Below are 22,497 nucleotides of genomic sequence, written 5' to 3'. Positions count from 1 at the left end.
TTAAGCATAGTTAAGATTTGTTTTCAGTTTGCCATTGGCATTTGTCTGCTACTTAGATGGATGTTGAGGCAGTGGGGAGGATTCTTGCTTTTGAAGTTAAACTAGTGAGAAATAAGGTGCCCTCTTGTAAGGAAGATGTGCTGTTTATAACCAGGCTCAATTTGTAGCTTTTCTGGCAGCTACAATTTCCAAACTAACTTCTGTGTAGTGCTGCGATCATTAGGGAAAGAACTGCAGTAATTTAGATTGATAGATTTTAGGGACCTAACTAAACAGTGAATAGCACTACAAAAGTGGGATTTGGTGCTCTACAGCACTTCCCTTTTCAGTGTTAGCAAAGATCCAGTCCTTCCCAAATTCTCCCACCATCATCTGAAGATTAGTATTGGCATTTTTGTGGTTTGCTTGGGCAAATTACACTGTCTTTACATCTCTCATTTCAAAGCTGTTGAACACTTGTCGAGCCTTTCTTAAATAGCAGTTTGGGTTGGAAGTCGGGTTGCAGACGGCACAGCTTTCACAGTTTTAGTTTGATCGTGTCTTTCTTGAAATTTAAATGCAGTAGTGTCAAACACATTAAAAAAAAAATGGTAGGGGCTTGAACCATGCATGGTATAGATTTTGTTAGGGCAGAGTCCTGCTATTGCCTGAAGTTCTCCCAATGGTTTACTTCCTTTTATCAGGACCTGTAGAAGTGGGTTAGAGGGGTGGGATGATGCAGTCAGCATAGTGAGGCTTTGGTACGTTTTGGCCAAAGCCTGCATAACTGTGTTTGACATCCCTGTTTTAAAACATGAACATTGTAAACAGAGCAAGTAATTGCATTGCATGACAACCCTTAAAACATGACAAATTTCTCCTCCCATGTACATAATAGAGATGTGCAGAGATGCAGGGGCTAATTGCAGGTTCTGCATTGTTTGATGCATTAAGGGGAGGTTGTGATATCTAACTGGGAGAGGAAATAGCATTACTTTTTAATGGGAGTTTCCCATGTCTGAGCTGTAATTACAGAAGGGGCTTGTTGGGCTGTGGAAGCCTAGAAATGCCTGCGACCTGCCTCTGCACATTCCTAAAAACACACAGTGTAGAAAGAAACCACTAGCTCTTTCCTGAAGAGAAACATGCATCGTATGTACCAGACCAGCAACAGACTGATCTCATATATCAAGAACACAACACGGTGATCCAAGAACTCGCTGTCCAAGCACAGAGAAAGAGGCCGAACATGCCACAGCAGACATGTTACTAATGCAAACGCCAAAGAGAGAACGTACACAGATCTAGGAAAACACAGAACAAAGAACTCACCAGCAGGCCACCGGAGAACCTTTTTAAATACAGAGCGGAGTAGATCACAGTACCCTCCAAGACATAGGATGCTCTCCTTTTTGCTTCTACATTCCTTTCTGGAGGGCAGTTTTGTGCAGACATCAGATGCCAACATTCATCGCCAACAGGAGACAAACCAAAGGCACACCGCATTCAGCAAGTAGCTGGGGCTCATTCTGGTGCATGCAGACAGGTATTTGGGCCGAAACACATTTCCATAACATGGGAGACCTACACAGAGCCAGAAGCACTACACAAATGCAGGAGACGAAAACATGGAGGAACACTCATTAACACACCTTTAATGACTGCTTTTCTGATACCTTCTGAGGACAAAAAGCTGTGAGCCTTTTCAGATCTTATTTATATATATATATATATATTTTTAAGTTGTACTTGATACCTGAAATGTATTTGACTGTAAAAACCATGTAATGCAGGGTCGCAGTGTATGTTTGATGGGACGCCATCTTTCAGAACTGTGCTAACTCACTGTTGAAGCGTCCAATGGTAAGAGAAATGCAGATTTGTTGTTATGTGAAACTGGAGCATTGTACTCTGTACTCCTTACTGTAAGTAGCCCTTTTCAATCTTTGTGATTATTATTTATTTATTTTTTTTGTTAAACATATGCACATGTAATCTTGTATGGAGCATGAATGTTTCAGCTTGTATAAAACAGAATATTTCTATGACCTAGTTTTTTCTTTGCTGTTACTGCACCTCTCATGCACCCACCTCTCTTTCCTCTGTTTTGGGTGGGGAGACATTTACCATCACTTTTTTTTCCTTTCATCATTGTTCAACCAGCTGTGTGGTGAATGGGCATTTTTACAGTTATCCTGACTGGTGGGGTAGTCTTTGCTGGTCTTTCCTTCCTACTTTTGTGATTATATTTTGAACTAATTTCTATGTATACTAGATTTGCAATAGCTAAGGAAACGAGTACTCCAGTTGCAGTTGAACAGGTAGCATTACCAAGTAGTAGGTGTAATTTTATGATTTTTATCGGTGGGATAATTGATATACAGACATGAAATGATCTTTCCTAATAGGAGCTAGTGAAATGACTTACTAAGGATGGGAGAGAAGTCAGTCTATTCTAGTGCTCATAGCATAGACCAAGCTTTATGTTCTTCATGGTGAATCATTGTAGCTTAAAAATCCAGAAACTGGAGCTAGATTTAAAAAGATCCTACAGATTAGGATTAGTTAATTCTGACTGAGCCTTAATTTTATAATATTTGTCTTGAATTTTCTGTTCAGTTTTTACTAATCTTCTTTCTAGGTGATCCTGGTAATAACCCAAACAAGCGTCAGAGGCAGCCTCCTCTCCTCGGTGATCACCCTGTAGAATATGGTAAGGATCTGAACTCTGAAACAGCTGATCTTAATGGCTCTATTGATAAAGCAAAAGCACAGGGGAAAAGGTGAATGCCCCAACTACACACTGTCTAGAATCAGAAAATGATGGAGCAGAGAAATCTCAAATATCCAATATTTTTGTCCTCTTAAGTCTTTATTTGTAGTCTCACAGATGTATCACAAGATATTGCAGGCTGTTATGAGTTACACCGTTTCCTGATACGGACCGTGTTTCATACAACAATTGTCGGGAGGACCAGTAATCACAGTTTTGCTAATGTTTGATTAAGGGTAAAGAGTCTGACAACAGAACCAGAGGTTGTTAAGCGGACCAGATGCATCAGGGAGAACAGCTCTTTTTATACATGTTTTAAATCCAGTCTGTCATGTTCAAAGGTTTAAACTGAAACAGAGCAGTGACATCTATTTATAAAGCAATATGTGACATATTACAAAAGTACATTGTAAAAATTTAAGGGGCTTCAAGTTTTTACATTGCAGTGTAGCAGCCAAGAAGCATAAAGCAATGGAAAAATGTTTGCCACCGTATCCGATTAAGATGAGGGAAGGGAAACCTATAGTTTTAAAATGGTCAACATGGTAGCTTGCAGAATTGGTATTGAATTTCTTGGAGGTTTTGCTTACAATGGTCATTTTCTATTATATAATTTCACATGATCTGCAGCAGAGCATAAGTACCCTGAAGTTAGATTTGTCTAGAAACCCAGTTCACTCATAAGGCAGTGGCATTTAAATAGTTAACTTCACGTTCAGTCTCCATAAATAGAGGAACAGACTGTATTGTTCTTTTGGTATATCAGGGTCTAGACAGCTGAGCCAGAACAAAATCCAGTTACTGAAAACAATGACAAAATGTCCTGGGCCAGAACTGCCTGCCCTTTATTGATGTGCCTGGATGAGGGGGAGAGGTGGGGATAGTGCCTAGAAGGAAAAAGCAAAATGTGGAAAAAAAAACCCAAACCCAAAAAACCCTACAATTTAAAAAATACACTAATAAAAGGCAGAAATAAAAAAAAAAAAAAAAAAAATCTCATGGTCTTAAACTTTTGGCTGGCAAAGATTTCTTTTAACACAATTTTTCCACTCTGTAAGCCAGTGTGTAGCCAGATGGACTCTGGACCAGTGGGTTATGTGCTCCCCTGCTAGAAGATGGAGTCTGAGTCAGGTTTCAAAGCTGATGTCACCCTAGATATACCCCTGCAGTGACCTCAGCTATTCAGTATCTCACAGTCTCCTAGCAGATGTGGACGCTATCCCCACACCAGCAGCAGTGTGTACCAGGATCGTAGCACTAGTTTGAAGAAGAAATTTAAACTTACCTCTAAATTGGGAGAAAGATTGAGCCCTGCTCGCCTGAGTTGATACCTAAGGGTCCCTCCCCCAGTTGAGAATTCCTGAGACGATTTCTGAGATTCCCTCAGTGTGCCTTGGTCCAGCAGCCAGCCTCTGGCATGGCCTTTGCTGCTGAAGCAGCTGAAAGGCAGCAGGTGCAGGAAGCCTAGTGCGGCAGTGACGGCCTAAGCCCTCTCCCCCTGCAGCTGGAGACAGTCTTTGTACTCAGCCAGTAAGCGCTGAACCCAGGTAAGTAGTGAAGAACTTCTATTCAGAGACGTGGAAGGGATTCAGTAAGCTTTCCTCAGGTCTCCTTGCTTGGTGCGCCGTACCGACATTGTTTCTAGTTCCGTTAGGGCAAGGGAAGGGGGTTTTCCGAGAGGGTTGAGGCGCCGCCCCCTCCCCCCCCCCCTTTGATGGGCTAGGCTCTGCTTCAGGCTAGGTGGCACTCCACGTGGCTGGCCGCGGTGGTGCCATCTTGCGCGCAGTTTGGGTGACATTGTCTGTCTGTGCAGGCCGGCCCTCTGTGCACGTAACTGTGTGTGCAACTGGCTGCTTAGATTTACGTGCACAAAGGCAGGTCAGTGTGCACTCGAGAGGCACTAGCCAGCTGATCGCACAAGCTACAGAGTATTACCGCCCAGGCAGCAAAGAAGCTCAAGCAACACTCCCTTTGTACTGCCTGCCATATTAGGGTGCCCAGTCTGACCTGGAATCCTTCCTGTGTCAGCACTGTGAGGAGGCCCAGGAAGGAGGGCTGGACACTCAGAATTTCTCCAAGTCCGGCCCTTCCCAGTCGGAGAATGGGTCATCTACGACCTTGTCTGGTAGCACCACAGACCGGTGCAATTCCGGAGCTGTGTCCTCTCCGGGAGAGGGCAGTTCAGCGGCCTCTTACCCTGGTTCCTCTTGAGCTAAATATGTACCTGGCGGCCTCTTCCTGGTTGGAATTCTTTCAGGGCCTTACAAGTCTTTGTTCAGGCGCAGTCAGCTATTTCCCCTGCCCAGGCTGAGCCCCAGCTGGGAAGACCTTGCTATTCCAGCCCTATCAACATGCCTCTCCTCACCAAGGGTATCCATGACAGGGACCCTGACAATCATGGACTACGAAAGGGATGCGGATTCTTTGGAGGATGGAGAAATCCCTCCAGACCTGGAGCCATATCGGACCATGCTTTGACTTTTCCACAGAGATGACTTACCGGCCCTAGTCTCCCAGCCCCTGAAGACTCTGGGAATTCAGGGCACGGACCCTATGTCGGAGCTAAAGAATACCACTATTCTGGTGTGTCTACGGAAAGCCTTTTGCTATTTCCCGATGCTGGAAGCCATCCAGGAGTTGATTGACCTGGAATGGGATGCTCCGGTAGCAAGTTTTAAAGGGAGATCAGGCCTTGGAGGCCTTGTACCCTCTAGACTCAGCGGACAAGGAATGCCTGCATTTCTCGAAAGTAGATGCCTTGGTCTGCGCTGTCTTGAAGCGAACAACTATCCCAGTAGAGGGAGGAGCGGCTTTGAAGGATGCTCATGATAGGCAGTTGGAATTAGTCTTTAAGCAAGCCTTTGATGCGACAACAATGACACTGCAGATCGCTTCCTGCTGTTCCCTGGTGGCTCGTTTGTGTGTCGCTCTCTCTCTCTCTTTCTCCGGTGGTTAGAAGACAGCTATGGTGGCCAGCGGATGCATCCTCTAAGGCGAACCTCTCAAAGATGCCCTTTAAGGAATCCCTCCTATTCGGAAGCAAATTGGAGAAGCTAGCCAGTAAGTGGGATGAATCTCCAGTGCTTCTACTACCAGAAGATAAGAGAGAGATTGCAGTGCCCCTCACCCATGAGGGGTCGAGCCAGGGGCTCGCAGCGCTTCCAACCCTACAGAAAATCGTCACTTGTCATCTTGGCCCTCAGGAAGGTCTCCGTTCTTTTGGAAACGACAACCAAAAAGAGGAATGGGTTCTGGCTCAGGTTCGACGCAAAATTCCTAATGAAGTTTGACCGACCCATCCTTGGGATGAGGAGATAGGGGGCCGACTATACCTCTTCTATCAGCGGTGGGTCAGAATCACGTCTGACAAATGGGTACTGGACATCTTATGAGAAGGATACGCTCTGGAATTTCGCAGCATCCCTTGGACATGTTAATGTCACCTCGCCACGCCAGCACAAAAATTGGCAGTGGAATCCATGCTGATAAGGCTCCTCTGTCTGAGGGCTATAACTCCTATACCTACACCCCAAGTAAATACAGGGCATTATTCTATCTTTCATTGTACCCAAGAAAGAGGGGTCATTCCGACCCATCCTGGATCTTAACCGTCAACTATCATCTGCGGATAATTCACTTCCGCATGGAAATGCTCCATTCTGTTATAATGGCCGTGAAACTGGGAGAGTTCTTAACTTCCCTGGACCTCTCAGAAGCCTAACTTCATATTCCAGTCCATCAAGAACACCAGTGTTTCCTACATTTTGTGGTACTGGGCCGCCATTACCTTAGGCCTGGCAACCGCCCCAGAATATTCTCCAAAATTATGGTGGTCGTGGCAGTGGAACTAAGGAAAGAAGGGATCCTGGTGCACCCTTACTTGGATGACTGGCTGATCCGGGCAAAGTCGTTGGAAGAGAGCCTCCAGGTGACCAGCATGGTCAGGTCCCTCCTACAAGAACTTGGTTGGGTCATGAACATGGACAAGAACAGCCTCAAGCTCTCCCAGTCCTTAGAGTAGCTGGTAGTCTGGTTTCACATCAAGCAGGGCAAGGTCGGTCTTCCTCCCTCCCTCGAGGAGGAAACTGATGTACCAAGTACGTCGGTTGATTAACACAATGTGCCCCATGGTGTCAACCCTGGAAGTAGTACCGTGAGCAAAGGCACACATGCAGCCTCTCCAATGTTCCCTGCTTTCACGTTGGAACTCACTGTCTCAAAGCTACTCGATTCACCTCCACCTACCGATGGAAGTATGTTCTCTGCTCCAATGGGTGGCTACTGGAAGGGTGTAAGAGTATCCCCACCGAACTGGATCGTCCTCATGGCTGATGTAAGCCTCCGAGGGTGGGGAGCTCACTGTCAGGAATTGACAACCCCATGATCAAGGAAGAGACGAGCTGGAACATAAACTGCCTGGAAGCATGACCGGTCAGATTAGCATGCCTGCAGTTCAGGGACAGGCAATCTGCGACATGTCAGACAGTGCAACAACAGTAGCCTACATCAATTGCCAGGGAGGAACCAAAAGCCACCAAATGTCTCTGGAGAAAGCCCCCCCTTATGGAATGGGCGGAGCTAAATCTACAAGTGACCTCTGCCTCCCACATTGTGGAAAAAGACAACGTCAAAGGAGACTCTCTCAGCAGGGAGAGCCTGGATTTAGGGGAATGGATGTTGTCAACCAGAGCCTTCCAGCTTCTAGTAGATCTCTGGGGCCTCCCATCCATCATCCTACTGGCTACATCTCACAATGCAAAGGTTCTCAGATTCTTCAATTGCAGACAAGATCAGCACTCCGAAGGGATCGTCTCCCTCGTCCAGACCTGGCCCGAGGAAGACGTACTGTGCACCTTCCCTCCGAGGCCTCTATTGGGCAATATCATCCGCAAGATCGAACACCGCAGAGGATTAGTTCTGGTGGTCCCGGATTGGCCCAGATGCCCGTGGTATGCAGACATGCGGAGGCTTCTCGTGGAGAGCTCCCTTTGCCTCCCCCAGCACAGGGACCTTCTCCAGCAAAGCCCAATTCTTCATAAGGACCCAACTTTATTCTCTCTTATGGTCTGGCCCTTAAGAGGGCATGCCTGATGAAGCGAGGATATTTGGCGGCCTTAATCACCTTGTTTCATGAGCAGAAATTCTCAACATCCCTGGCGTACGTACGGATCTGGAGAATATTTGAGACCTGGTGCGAGGAACGCGGGGTGCCACTGCGCTTGGCCAAGATCCCCATGATTCTAGAATTTTTACAGAATGGCCTGAAAAAAGGATTGTCCTTCAACTCCTTGAAGGTCCAAGGGGCGGCCTTCACCTGCTACGGGGCCCGCCTGTCGGCGCATCCAGACTTGACCTGTTTCCTAAGGGGTTAAACCCCTCCAACTACCCTTAAAGTGGCCGGTCCCCCAATGGAACCTCCAATCTAGTATTGGACTTTCTAGTAGGATCTTCCTTTAGGCCACTGTGCAGTCTGTTGCTAAGCCTGTTAACACAACTGTCTTGGTGACTATGTACTCAACTCGTCACATCTCTGAACTACAGGCGCTGTCATGTCTGGAACGAATATGTACCTATTAAGTTCTAATTAAAAATACCGTGGCAGAAAAGCCTTCTAAAAATAACCTTGTGCAAGTAGAAGTTCTTTACCAAAAGAACTCTTTATCGCAGGGGTGGCCAATTGCAGTCCTTGAGAGCCACAAACAGGCCAGGTTTTTAAGGATATCCACAATGCCATGCACTAAGAACATAAGAAATTGCCATGCTGGGTCAGACCAAGGGTCCATCAAGTCCAGCATCCTTCTTCTAACAGAGGCCAAACCAGGCCACAAGAACCTGGCAAGTACCCAAACACCAAGAAGATCCCATGCTACTGATGCCAGTAATAGCAGAGGCCATTCCCTAAGTCAGCTTGATTAATAGCAATTAATGGACTTCTCCAAGAACTTATCCAAACCTTTTTTGGAACCCAGCTACACTAACTGCCCTAACCACATCCTCTGGCAACAAATTCCTGAGCTTAATTGTGTGTTGAGTGAGAGAATTTTCTCCGATTGGTCTTAAATGGGCTACTTGCTAACTTCATGGAGTGCCCCCTAGTCCTTCTATTATCCGAAAGTGTAACCAGTTCGCATCTACTTGTTAGAGACCTTATGACTTTAAAGACCTCAGCCATCTCTTCTCCAAGCTGAACAGCCCTAACCTCTTCAGCCTTTCCTCATAGGGGAGTTCCATCCCCTTTATCATTTTGGTTGCCCTTCTTCGTAACTTCTCCATCGCAATTATATCTTTTTTTTGAGGTGTGGTGACCAGAATTGTACACAATATTCAAAGTGCAGTCTCACCATGGAGCGATTTTATAAAGGCATTATGACATTTTCTGTTTTATTAACCATTCCATTCCTAATAATTCCTAACATTGTTTGCTTTTTGACTGCTGCAGCACACTTGAGCCGACGATTTCAAAGTTATCCACTATGATGCCTAGATTTATTTATTTTTTTTTTCTGGGTGGTAGCTCCTAATATTTAACATTGTGTAACTACAGCAAGGGCATATTTTTCCTTATATGCAACACCTTGCACTTGACCACATTAAATTTCATCTGCAATTTGGAATCACAATCTTCCAGTCTTGCAAGGTCCTTCTGCAAAGGGCAGAAATGTAAAATCCCATGGTCTTAAATTTTTGGCTGGCTAAGATTTCTTTTAACACAATTTTTCCACCCTGTAAGCCAGCCAACTGTAATTTATTCTGTGTATTGCCAAGTTGTATTGCATTCTTTCCTCCAGTCTGAACAGAGAGCTAGTGAGCTCTTTAGAGGGCTGAGATAAAGGAAATGAACACACAATTCATTCACCATTATGTTTCATATTTGTGAACTATAATTAAACTGATTTTTTTCCTTTTCTGGTTAGTAGGCAGTGTTACTGCATTTATGTGTTAAATCTTCTTTGTTCCCAGGAGGGCCTCATGGTGGATATGGCCACTATCATGATGAGGGATATGGCCCACCTCCCCCCCACTATGAGGGAAGAAGGATGGGTCCTCCTGTTGGAGGCCCCCGTCGGGGTCCTAACCGTTACACACCTCAGTATGGACATCCTCCACCCCCTCCACCACCAGAGTATGGACCCCAGGCTGATAGCCCTGTTCTTATGGTGTATGGCTTAGATCAGTCCAAGATGAATTGTGATAGAGTTTTCAATGTCTTCTGTCTCTACGGAAATGTTGAAAAGGTAAGTAAAAAGGCTAGAGTGGTTGCTGTCAAAATTGTCCTAAATATAGGTGCATGTAGATTAAATGGTGATTAAATAGTGAAAGTGCAGATGTCCTATGGATTGGAATGATTCAAGGTTTGCAAGTTTATTCAGGTCAGGCTCTCATACGAAGTTAGATATGGTTGTACCATATAGAGTGACAGTTTGTTTATTTGTAATGAAAGTTTTGATATTGCAATGATCTGAATGGTTATGTATATGGTGTGTGTGGTGTTAGTGTAATCTGCTGAGGATAAGCTTTTAGGAGCAGCAGAATATAAATGTATATTAAAAATATTGCTTAAAAACCAAACACTATCAACCAGTCCATAAAATCCACAGCCTAATTTTCTTAATGTTAACCATAACACTTGTACAGAAATAACAATGCAATGGTTAAGAACCCAATGATACTGTAATTCTAATTACACTAGCTTTTAGCAATGAAGTGGTGCATTAATAGCTTTAAACATTTACACATCCGTATTCAAAACTTGTCTATAAGCATTTTCCAAAGGATGCATAATAGAATGCTGAGTTCACATTTGCCAATCATTGAATCCTCCAGTGGAAAAAATGAAGGTATCCTTCTTCTAAACTTGAAGAAACAAACACCATAAATGCAATCACAAGCCACAGTCTAGCCCCAACAAGGTCCTTGTTTCAGCCACTGCAAACAAGCTTCCTCAGGGGGACTTGGATATTTGTTATCCCAAATTGTCTTTACAAATATACTTCAAGGAAAACAAATCCTATGGGCTGCCGTTAGCCATTGTCTTTTAGGTCTTGCACCTTTCTTTCTGAACAGGAAACCAGAAATAGAAGTTTCCAGCACTAATGTTCAGTTGTATGGTTTTTATGTTTTGTTTTGTTTTGTTTTTTTCCAACATCAGTTGAAACTCAGGACCAATGGGTTAGCTCCACTGCCAGCAGATGGCAATGGAGTCAGATTTCAAAGTTGATGTCACCCTAGATATATCCCTGCAGTGACCTCAGCCCTCCAACAATGCGATGACGGCGTACCTCAACTGGCAAGGCGGGACACGAAGTCCCGCTGTGGCACTAGAAGCACTTCTGTTCACCTGGGCGGGACGTCATCTCGCGGGCACTGCCGCCTCGCATGTCGCGGGGGTAGAAAATGTTCAAGCGGACTTTCTCAGCAGACAGCAACTTGATCCAGGAGAGAATGGGAACTGTCTGCCGACATGTGGAACCGCATTTGCGCCAGATGGGGAGTACCTCAGATGGACCTAATAGCAACGTGGGCAAATGCGAAGACTGAACGTTTCTTCAGTTGTCTAAGAGAGCAGGGCTTGGTGGGCATCGATGTTCTCGTGTGCCCCGGCCCACTGGAATTCTCCTGTATGCCTTCCTTCCCTGGCCACTCATAGGTTGACTTCTTCGCCGCATAGAACTTCACCCGGGCCCGGGTGGTCCTAGTGGCGCCGGAGTGGCCATGCGTCCTTGGTTCGCAGACCTCATGCGTCTGGCTCTCGAAGGCCCATTGCAGCTGGCTCATCTACTGTGTCTGCCCCACCAGGGGCCCATATTTTCGGATCAGGAGGATCACTTCTTTCTCGCAGCTTGGCTTTTGAGAGGCGACGTTTACGCTTGAAGGGCTATTCCGAGCAGGTCATTTCCACTCTTCTGCAGGTGCGACGCCCAGCCACATCTGTGGTTTGTGTGAGTCTGGAAGCTCTTTGAGTCGTGGTGTAGTCAGCAGGCCTGCGACCCATTATCAGTCGAGGTTCCTCGGATACTTGACTTTCTTCAGCAGGGGCTTACTAAGGGTCTAGCGTTTAATTCCCTTCGGGTACAGGTTGCGGCCCTGGGGGCCTTGAGGGGACGGTTCAACGGCTGTTACTTGGCAGCGCACCCAGATATTACTAGTTTTTTTTTAAAGGGGTCAAACATTTGCGGCCTCCCGTCTGCCCAGTATGCCCGGATTGGAACCTGAATTTAGTTGCGGTGCTCCTTTTGAACTTCTTAGCGGATCCTCTCTGAAGGATCTGACTTTGAAGACTGTTTCTGGTGGTCATTTGCTCGGCTCATCGGATTTCAGAGCTACAGGCGCTGTCATGTTGGGATCTATTTTGGCGGATTGGGTGTCTTTGCGTACGGTCCTGTCCTTCGTCCCTAAGGTGGTTTCGTCCTTTCACGTAAATCAGTCAGTGGAGCTGCCTGGGTTTCCACATTGGTCTCGAGACTCTTCTCGGGACAGGGACCTTCATCTTTTGGACGTGCGACGAGCCTTACTGCGGTAGCTGGAGGTTACCAATGACTTCTGAGTTCTGACCATATGTTCGTTCTTTTTGGGGGACCCAAGAAAGGAGAAAAAGCATCTAAAGCGACCATTTCTCGGATTAAAGAAGCCATTTGTTCGGCGTACATAGCCCGTGGACGGCAAGTTCCATTGGGTCTCAGGGCTCACTCCACTAGAGCCCAAGCTACTTCCTGGGCAGAGTGTCGGCTCTTGTTGCCTCAGGAGATCTGTAGGGTGGCGGTGTGGTCTTCTATTCACACTTTCACTAAGCATTATCGGTTGGACATCAAGGCGTCGTCTGAATCGTTTTTCGGGGGCCCGTCCAGTGTAAGGTGGCTTGGGTACATCCCACTTCTCTGGACTGATGTGGGTATGTTCAGGAAGTGAAAATTGGTTCTTAACCTGCTAATTTTCGTTCCTATAATACCACAGATCAGTCCAGAGGCCCACCCCTTATTTCAGATTCTGAAAGACTGTGTTGGCTACCGTTGGCTGATAATGTGTCCTGAAGCATTTCATGAAGCTCCTTTTTGCAGAACGGATTGATGGAGCAGTTAGGCACGGTTGATTTGGTTTACTTTTTGTTTAGGGGATAGGGGTAGTCAGGGTTTTATTGGTTGCTACCCCTTGGCTCTTTAGTTCTATTAGCATGAGCTTGGGTACAGGACAATACTGAGGGACTGCAGAGGTGGCACTCTTTTGTGTGTGTGTGTGTGTGTTCAAATGTAACTCCAAGACTACCTTGGGCAAGAAGGATGGAACGGTATGAAGCTGTTACGCTCCTATAGTCATCCAGAGGAACGGTTCCGGACATGACAGTGCCTATAGTTCAGAGATGCGACAAACTGAGTATATTGCCATCAAGCATACAGTCTTCATCGTTAACAGGTGTAGAAAGACTGTGCAATTTTCATTTTAGCAGGAAGGCCCTGCTAAAATGAAAATTGGCTCTTACCTGCTAATTTTCGTTCCTTTAATACCACAGATAGTCCAGAGGAAGTGGGTTGTGTATCCCTACCAGCAGATGGAGTCAGAGAACAAAGCTTTGGGCACTGCTATATATGTGTGTCGGTCAATTTAGTTGCCATCCCTAGATAAGAACAAGGACGCGGAAGAATACCGCCTGCGCCATTTGAATGCCAGGCTTTTGTTGCTGTATCTGGAAGTTTCACAACTGGTCCAAAAGACAGGCCTGCTTGTTCCTCCTTCACGGTGGAGGAAGCAGGGCGAACCAGCTTTGCGGGCTACCATAGCTCGCTGGATTAAGGAGGTGGTCACAGGAGCCTGTGTGGAGGCAGAAAAGCCATTACCCCTTCAGGTTAAAGATCATTCCACTAGGGCTCAGGCAATCCTATGGTCGGAAGCTAGACTGCTGTCTCCCATAGACAGCTGCTGAGCAGTGACATGGTCCACCTTGCACACCTTCTCCAGGTTTTATCACCTGGACATTCAGGCCTGGAAGGGCGCAGTCTTTGCAAGGGTGGTGATAAACTGACTGTGGGCAGCCTCCCTCCCCAATCAGGAGTAGCTTTTGTACATCCGATTGCTCCTAGCTACATGCTAGGAAATGGAGAAATTACTTGCCTAATAATTTTGTTTTCCTTAGTGTAGACAGATGGACTCAGCATCCCACCCATGGCTGCCCAAGAATGGTGCTAAGGATTCTTCCATGGAGTGAATATCTATTCCAAGAGATTACAAGTAAGCTGTCATCCAGTCCCTAGATCAGGGCATCTATAATCTTACTGGGGTTCAGTGTTTGGTTGATTTGAGTACAGTTTATAGTTATCCGTTTTTAATCAAGCTTTTTCGATAGTGTGTCCACAGTGGCTTTTGAAGAGAATACTGAAGGGCTGAAGTCACTGCAGAGGTGTATCTAGAGTCGAACCCGCATATCTAGGGTGATGTCAGCTTTGAAACCTCTGTCTCTATCTGCTGGCAGGGGAGCATAAACCCTTGAGTCCATCTGTCTAGACTAAGGAAAAAGAAATTATCAGGTAAGTGATTTCTCCATTGTGTAAATCCAACCCAGGAACGTTAAGACACCAATTTTGGGAGTGCTTATGTATTGCTACTTTCTAGTGGGAAATTACATATGTTCATAATGACAAAAATATGGTTGCCTTTGTGCCCAAGGGTACTGATTTTTGATCTCTTAGCAGGCATTGCTACTGGCCAAAAACCTTTGAGACTTTTGGTTGCAAAAAATGTTGCTTGGTAAAGTTATTTTGCAGTGTTGGATGAAAGACTATCCTCCCATCTTAACCCAGTAGAGAAACCTGGTGCATTGCATATTGTATTTGAGAGATAAGTTGAACAAAATTTACTGAAGTCCTTTTTATGAATTTGGGAGTTTTATATTCACTCGTTATCCCATGAGGTTCGAAGTGAAATCTTGAATAACTTTTGAGAGGATATTGCGACTGTTCCTTTTGTAGGTTAGTGAGTGTATTATGTAAGCTATTGGGGTCTTGCTAGGGAGTGGCGTGGAGGGGTGCTGCTTGGGGAGAGTGAAGAGACACTTGGAGGAATAGGTGCACTGGTAAGAGTCCACCAATGTTCCTGAGTTGTTCAATTTTGATGTCTTGTATCATCTTCAAAAATTAATAAAGATTTCAATGTAATTTAATTGACACCTTGAGTGGATAAGGTTAGGGGATATTCATATTTTTGGTTTATTCTAATTGTGTTTTATTGGTATGTTCATTTTTTCTCCCTTAGAAATCCTCTGGTTTGGGGGAAGTTTTATTTTTAGTATGTTAGGCTGCCAGTATCCTGTAAAAAAAACTGAGGGTAGCATGGAGGCCTATTTTAAGGTGTGTCCTTAGCAAGTTTGTTCATCTCTTCCTCCATCTGCTGGTTGGTGGACATAAGCCATGGGTTTGGACTGGTCTGGCTGGACTTAAGTAAAGGAAATTATCAGGTAAGAACTAATTTCTTGTTTCGATTTTAAAGTAGTTCTGTAAGTAGACACTAGACTAGAGTCTAAAATACAGAACAATTTGAACTTAAGCAGGGTGATTTTTTTTTTTTTCCTTTGAATCTTTACAGGTCAAGTTTATGAAGAGCAAACCTGGTGCTGCTATGGTAGAGATGGCAGATGGTTACTCTGTGGATCGTGCCATTACCAATCTGAACAACAGCTTTATGTTTGGCCAGAAGCTGAATGTATGGTGAGTACCTTTCCAGTGATATTAGTTACCCAATCCTGCTTTCATGAAATTCAAAGCTAAGGCACAAAATCAGAAATGGTTTAATTCCAATGTATGCTGAAGTGTCTGCCACCAATGTATGCGGAAGTGTCTGTAACATTTGATCTAGAGAATAGTGGGTAGCAATAGTTTTTGTTATGTCCCCCCCGTCCCGTCCCCCCCGTCCCCCCCCAATAGCGTTTCCAAGCAGCAAGCAATAATGCCTGGTCAGTCATACGGGCTGGAAGACGGCTCATGCAGTTTCAAGGACTTTGGTGGTTCCCGCAACAACAGATTCTCCTCCCCTGAGCAAGCTGCCAAGAACAGGATCCAGCATCCCAGCAATGTTCTTCATTTCTTCAATGCTCCCCCAGAAGTGACAGAGGACAACTTCTATGAGGTCTGTGTATAAACTTATGGGGGATTGTTGTGTGGAGATGGAGGTTCTGCTTTCTGCGGCTGTTTAATTGTTTACTTCTGCTACTTTAGTGGCTGCTGCTGCTGGATGCCTGGGTGGATTTGTGGTGCTGGTTCTGTTATTGATAATTTAGGGAGGCAGAAAATGAGGCCATGCTCTTGTTGCTGGATTTTGTTTTTCTGTTGTGGTTGGAACATTTCTGAAAAAGGTACAGCTGCTTTTGGTTCTGTGTGTTGCGGGCCTTTTATTTGTTTTGCCTTTTTGATTTATTTTTTACCCCACAGATTTGTGAAGAACTGGGTGTGAAGAAGCCAAGTTCTGTGAAAGTGTTTTCAGGAAAAAGTAAGTGGTGCACTTGTTTTCCCATTTTAGTGGACATAGTTATGGCTAACTCAAACCTCAAGACTTAAGGAATGATTACTTACCTCTCTGTAAAAGCCAATCAGTCCTGCTGTGCTTTGTAAGCCTTTCTATCCTGACCTGGAGTAGCAAAGATCCAGTTCCCTGTACATACCTGGATCAGTCCAGACTGCTGGGTTTTGCCCCCCCAGCAGAAAGAAAGAGATGTTCTAAAAACAAAGCTCCGCCTTATATAGGAGAGTGCCACCTACAGTCTGCCAGTATTTCTCTGTCTCTAGCAGATGGTGGAGGTACAAAACCTACAGTCTGGTCAGTCTTTATTTTGGGTTAGATTAGTATAGTTAGTGAGAGTTCTCTATGTACTTTTCTAGTTTAAGAGTTTGTCTCTTTAAAATTACTTTAAAAAAAAAAAAAAAATTCCTGTGGTCTGCCTCCTAGAGGGTTGTTAGCCTCTGAGAGGGCCATTCCCTGCTGGTCAGAGGCAGCTGGCGACAGGGGTTGAGGACCCTAACTATCAATTGAGGCAGCGTGGGTGTGATACTGGGGAGCCCGGCTCACTCCACCATAAAGATCAGCACCCTGGACCACGGTAGGCTATTTTCGCCTTTTAAAAAAAAAAATTTTTTTTGAAGTATTTTTCTTTACTTTACCATCCTAGACTTCAAGGAAGTGAACAAGTGTCTAAACATCCCACAATTTCGCATAGAGACTCTCCAGTCGGTCATTACCTCGGTAAGGCAGGGAGAATTCCTAGCTTCGCTGGATCTAACGGAGGCTTACTTCCATATAGGGATCCGTCAGGACCACCCAAGGTTTCTGCGGTTCTGCATCCTGGGACAGCATTTTCAGTTTCGGGCTCTACCCTTTGGTCTGGCGACTGTGCCCCGGACTTTCACCAAAGTGTTGGTGGTGGCAGCTCATCTCCAGAGAGGTCTTCTGGTTCATCCCTATTTGGACGACTGGCTGGCTGTGATTTCCACAAAGTCGGAAGCCTTAACCAAAGATGCGATTCACGGAGTACTGCAGTCTCTACGGTCGCTGGACTGGGTGGTGAATCTCCCCACGATCAAGCTCGTACCCTCTGTCCTTGGAGTATTTGGGAGCTCTTCGATACTCAGTGGGGCCGAGTTTCTCACCACGGACCGCATCATCAAGTTACAAGCTCAGGTGCGGAGCCCATTACTCCAAACTTCTCCCAGGGTTCGAGAATATTTACAGGTTCTTGGGTCCATGGTGTTGACTTTAGAGCTGGTGCCATGGGCATTTGCTCATATGCTGCCCTTGCAGTACGGGTTACTGTCCCGTTGGAACCCAGTATCCGAACTGTTTTTTCTTCCATTGCCACTTATGCAAGTGGCAAGAAACAGCCTAGCGTGGTGGCTGGAGATGGACAGTCTATCCAGGGGAGTTCCCCTGGAGTTTCCCGAATGGACAGTGGTCACCACGGATGCCAGTCTCTCTGGCTGAGGAGCGGTGTGCCAGAGGAAGTCCGTGCAGGGCTTATGGTCTCCCGAGGAGTCTCTGTGGTCGATAAATCGGTTGGAGACCCGGGCAGTACGGTTAACGTTACAAGCCTTCAGTCCTCTTCTACAGGGGAGGGCAGTCCGGGTATTGTCGGACAATGTGACCACGGTAGCTTACATCAACCGCCAAGGCGGAACCAGGAGTCATCCTTTGGCGAAGGAAGCGGCTCAGTTGTTCAGCTGGACGGAACTTCACTTGATCAGCATTGCAGCGTCTCATATTGCCGGCGTGGACAACGTCCAAGCGGATTTTCTCAGTCGACACCATCTCAATCCCGGAGAATGGGAATTGTCAGAGGACGCCTTTCAACGCATATATCTAGCATGGATCTCATGACGACTTTTCGGAATGCCAAAGCTCCAAGGTTCTACTCCTGCCGCCGGGAGCGGAAGGAGTAGATGCTCTGGCTCTTCCCTGGCTCATCGACGTTCTTCTGTACGTATTTCCACCCTGGCCGTTAATCGGCAGAGTGCTCCGCCGGATAGAGCATCATTCAGTGCCAGTGATTCTGGTAGCACCGGAATGGCCGAGACGTTCTTGGTTCGCAGAGCTCCTCAATCTCGCGGCAGTGGCAGGTCCGATACGGTTTCCAGGAATCCCAGATTTACTTTACCAAGGACCTGTTTGTTTGGAAGAAGCCGATCACTTCTGTCTAGCGGCATGGCTTTTGAACGGTGCCACCTAAGTGCCAAGGGTTATTCTCATGCGGTAGTGACTACTCTTCTCCGTTCGCACAAAACGTCCACTAATCTTGCGTACGTTCAGGTTTGGAAGGTTTTTGACGCCTGGTGTCTTGATCGAGACGTTTCTCCAACCCGGGCTTCAGTATCCGATGTTTTGTGTTTTCTGCAAAAGGGGCTGTCCATGGGCTTATCGTGTAGTTCCTTACGTGTACAGGTAGCAGCCCTTGGTTGTTTGTGCAGGGTGGAACCTTGGCGCATCCAGACATAGCGCAGCTCCTTTGGGCAGCTAAACATTTACATCCTCCACTTCACCAGCTTTCAGCTTTGTGTGAGGTGCCTTTTGAGCCTTTTAAAGCGGACAACCCTGAAGGATCTTACGTTGAAGGTGATTTTTCTCGTTGCTATCACTCTAGCTCGATGAGTGTCAGAACTCCAAGCTCTTTCTTGCCAGGAACCTTTTTTGAGGATCGCCAATTCGGGTGTTTCCATCCGGATGGTTCTTTCTTTCTGCTGAAGGTAGTATCTTCTTTTCATGTCAATCAATCGGTGGAGCTGCCAGCCTTTGGGGATCTGGACTGTTCGGATCCTCTGTCCCGCAATTTGCAGAAGCTGGATGTTCGTAGAGCACTACTATGCTAATTGGAGGTCACACATGAGTTTCGCATGTCCGAAATTCATGTGTGACCTTTGTGCTCTGGAAAGGTCCTCGACGGGGCCACATGACTTCAAAAGCTACCATTACCTGTTGGAGGAAAGAGGCTATCAGCTCCTCTTATTGCTACAGGGCCGAGTTCTTCCAGTTGGCCTCCAGGCTTATTCTACTAGGTCGCAAGCAGCGTCCTTGGTGGAGTCTCATTTCGTTTCTCCCCAGGAGAACTGTAGGGCGGCAATGTGGAAGTCACTGCATACTTTCACGTGGCATTACAGATTGGATGTGCAGGCTGCAGATTCGGGAGGATTCGGAGAAGGTGTGCTCCGAGCAGGCCTCTCTGGATCCCACCCCGGGTAAGAACAGTTATGGTACATCCCAGCAGTCTGGACTGATCCGGGAACGTACAGGGAAAGGAAAATTAGTTTCTTACCTGATAATTTTCGTTCCGGTAGTACCACGGATCAGAGGCTCGCCCTGTCAATGTTTCAAGTGGGGGAGAGTCTGCTCGCTTTCCTATTTTTTTCCTGCAGGTCTTTGAATTTTCCTTGTTCCTTACTTTCCGTGTGGTTCTATAGGTTCCGATCTTACTGGGGTTCAGTGACCCGGTGGTAAAATTCCCTTTTCTGGTTCAGGAGTTAGTGTATATAGTTATGATATCTTATGGGAGCTATCTTGCTTTGTCATTATGAAATACTGGCGGACTGTAGGTGGCACTCTCCTATAGAAGGCGGAGCTTTCTTTTTAAAACATCTGTCTCTATCTGCTAGAGGGGGGGGGGGGTGGGGCAAAACCCAGCAGTCTAGACTGATTCATGGTACTACAGGAAAGAAAATTATCAGGTAAGAAACTAATTTTCCTTTTTGCAAACAGACCATGAAAGGCAGAATAAACAAATTAGAATGGAATCTCAATCCCAGTGTGGCCTCTCCTGTTTTGTTCTGTTACAGTGGGTGTGTGTGTGGTTTTTTTGGGGTTTTTTTTAAACTGTTCCATATTCCTTTTGCTTAGTTGAAATGTCCTGTTCCTCTCTCTAGGTGAAAGAAGTTCCTCTGGATTGTTGGAATGGGATTCGAAAAATGATGCTTTAGAAACCTTGAGCTTACTGAATCATTTCCAGATGAAAAATCCAAGTAAGTTTGTATTTAAAAGAAGGAATGACAACATGGAATATTTTTACTTCAGGATAACTGTGAAATTTGTAGCGCGAGCAGTGTATTCTATAGCAGTTATGCTATTCATTTAGAGAAGTTTATCTTTAAAGGAGTGACATTCAATTTATAGAAATTAAAATATCACTAATTTTAAATTTGAAGATTAATATGCCTCTTTTTTTCTTTTTCCCCTTCCCATAGATGGTCCATATCCATACACTCTGAAACTCTGTTTCTCTACTACTCAACATGCGTCATAACTGGCAACAGATGAATGGATGACTAGCATTCCTGCCAGGTGGTTCATGACTTTATTCCTTTTTTTAATGCCACAGTTTAGTAGCCATAGGCAGTTTTTCTTTTGTTAGGTAACGCACAGGTGCTCCCCGAGAAGTTTTTAAATGTGTTGTATATGTATTTGTTCATACATGTGCTGCCTGTAACAGTATTTCAATAAAACTGTTTGTTTGAAAATAAAATGTTGTTTAACATTATTAGCATTTAGTAATACAATATCCTTTTGTAGCTCTGCCACAACATGTAGGAAACTGCTGGAAATTGAAACTTGGGGGACCAGATGTTACTACTTTTGTAACTTGTGAGCTGTGAACGATTACCAAAGCTGCTTTCATTTTTGGTGGAATTTGCACTCCCATAACATCTTATAGCCTTGTTTGAATTGTACAGTAACTTGGCTTCCCTTTTTTTTTTTTTTAGAACAAAACCGATTTTAGATTGGGTTTCTCTTCTGGGCACAAGGTGGCCAAAAAGTAGGAATAGAAAATAGTGATTAAAAGGGATAATTGGGTCGCTGATGGCTCATATGATAAACACAATGGTTGCATATGGTAAACGTAAGACAGGTATACAGTAAATTATTTTTTTGTACAGCCCAAAAGAAAAACTTTCCAAGGCTGCAACTTTTTAGAAACAATATTAACAATATTAAATGCTTGACACCAGGATAATTTCTAGTCTCCATTTTTTTTTTTTTTTAATCATTTAGAACTTCCAGCCAACAGTTACTATAAGCAACCAAATGGATGAACACAAAAAAAAAAAAATATATATATATGAACCAGGTTGGATGTTAGAACATAGTAAGATAGCAGTAACAGCAGAAAAAAACCAAATGGTTCATCAAGTCTACACATCAGGCTTCTTGTGCTAGTAACTGCTCCATGCAGGTCCGTCCCCCCAAAAGCCTTATATTAAGGGTGGTAATATTTATAATCAAAACCAAGCAACTGACAACCCATAACGAAATCACTGCTAGCAGCATTTTTATGGGGCATTAATTCAGATAATGCTGCTTGAACATGCTATGTTTTTGAACTTGGCTGTAGAAGCAGACCTGTGCATTTTCCCTATTGTCTGCATATCAGTACCCCGGACTGTCAAAGTCAGGGCCCAGCATTGGCTAGCTGAATCAATGCTGCTCTATGCAGGTTACGCCCATGCACCCTTTTCTTCATTTTCATTTCTAACCTTTAGGGATCCACAGTGTTTATCACATGCCTTTTTAAATTAGTTTAATGTTTTTGCATTCACCCCCTGTGGAGGAAGGGCATTCTAGGCATCCACCACCCTTTCTGTGAAGAAATATTTCCTGTTCCCTGTATGTACCCAGATCAGTCCAGACCATGGGTTGAACCTCCTGTCCAGCAGATGGAGACAGACCAAAACTGAAAGGGTATCCTATAACAGGACAGAGCCTGCCCTGCAGCCCTTCAGTATTTCTGTCTCCAGCAGATGCGACAGCTCACCCTGCGGTTCCCTGGCTTACTTCTTTAGCTTTTGCCCTGTTGGGTTCTTTTCTTCTATTTCTGTCAGATCAAGCAAATATATTTATTCTCTCCACCCCCCCCCCCCCCCTTCCAGGAAATCCAGGCCATGTTTTTCTTCGGAATTTGTGCTATTAATGCACAAATCTTATTTGGCTAGTCTGCAATAGTATGAGGAACCCCCTCCAGGGCCTTCTCCTGCTAAAATTCCATGGATGCCCTCCCCGCTTGCTCCCACGGTGCTGGACGTGCAGGGGTCCGTCCGGGTTCAGGTAGTACTGGGGGTCCCTCCACCCCCGGATCCTCCGGCCCCACCTGTGGCACAAGTTCAGGATGCGGATTTGGCGGGGCCTGCCCCCTCCCTGGAGGGGCATGACCCCCGCGTGCTCCGCTTATTTCAGAGGGAAGAGCTGGAGCCGCTCATGCCTTTCATCCTTCAGGAGCTGAGGATTGAGGTTCCTCC

The 22,497-nt window shown here is 45.4% G+C and overlaps 1 protein-coding gene across 5 annotated transcripts in view; it reads left to right on the top strand.

The window, feature by feature from the left end:
- The window catches only part of HNRNPL (heterogeneous nuclear ribonucleoprotein L), a 36,525-nt gene extending 15,801 nt beyond the window's left edge, over positions 1-20,724 (top strand). For all 5 annotated transcript variants that reach the window (XM_029571559.1, XM_029571558.1, XM_029571557.1 and 2 more), the window contains exons 7-13: positions 2,621-2,692; positions 9,713-9,987; positions 15,323-15,444; positions 15,661-15,862; positions 16,165-16,222; positions 20,134-20,229; positions 20,452-20,724. In XM_029571559.1, the coding sequence (XP_029427419.1) occupies positions 2,621-2,692; positions 9,713-9,987; positions 15,323-15,444; positions 15,661-15,862; positions 16,165-16,222; positions 20,134-20,229; positions 20,452-20,510 (884 nt within the window). In that variant the 3' untranslated portion in view covers positions 20,511-20,724. The remainder of the gene's footprint in view (positions 1-2,620; positions 2,693-9,712; positions 9,988-15,322; positions 15,445-15,660; positions 15,863-16,164; positions 16,223-20,133; positions 20,230-20,451) is intronic.
- Positions 20,725-22,497: the final 1,773 nt, after the last annotated feature.

This window comes from Rhinatrema bivittatum, chromosome 11 (genome assembly GCF_901001135.1).
Source record: "Rhinatrema bivittatum chromosome 11, aRhiBiv1.1, whole genome shotgun sequence".
Lineage (NCBI taxonomy): Eukaryota > Metazoa > Chordata > Amphibia > Gymnophiona > Rhinatrematidae > Rhinatrema > Rhinatrema bivittatum.
Note: the sequence above shows the minus strand (reverse complement) of the source record. Positions and strands in the feature narration are given on the sequence as shown.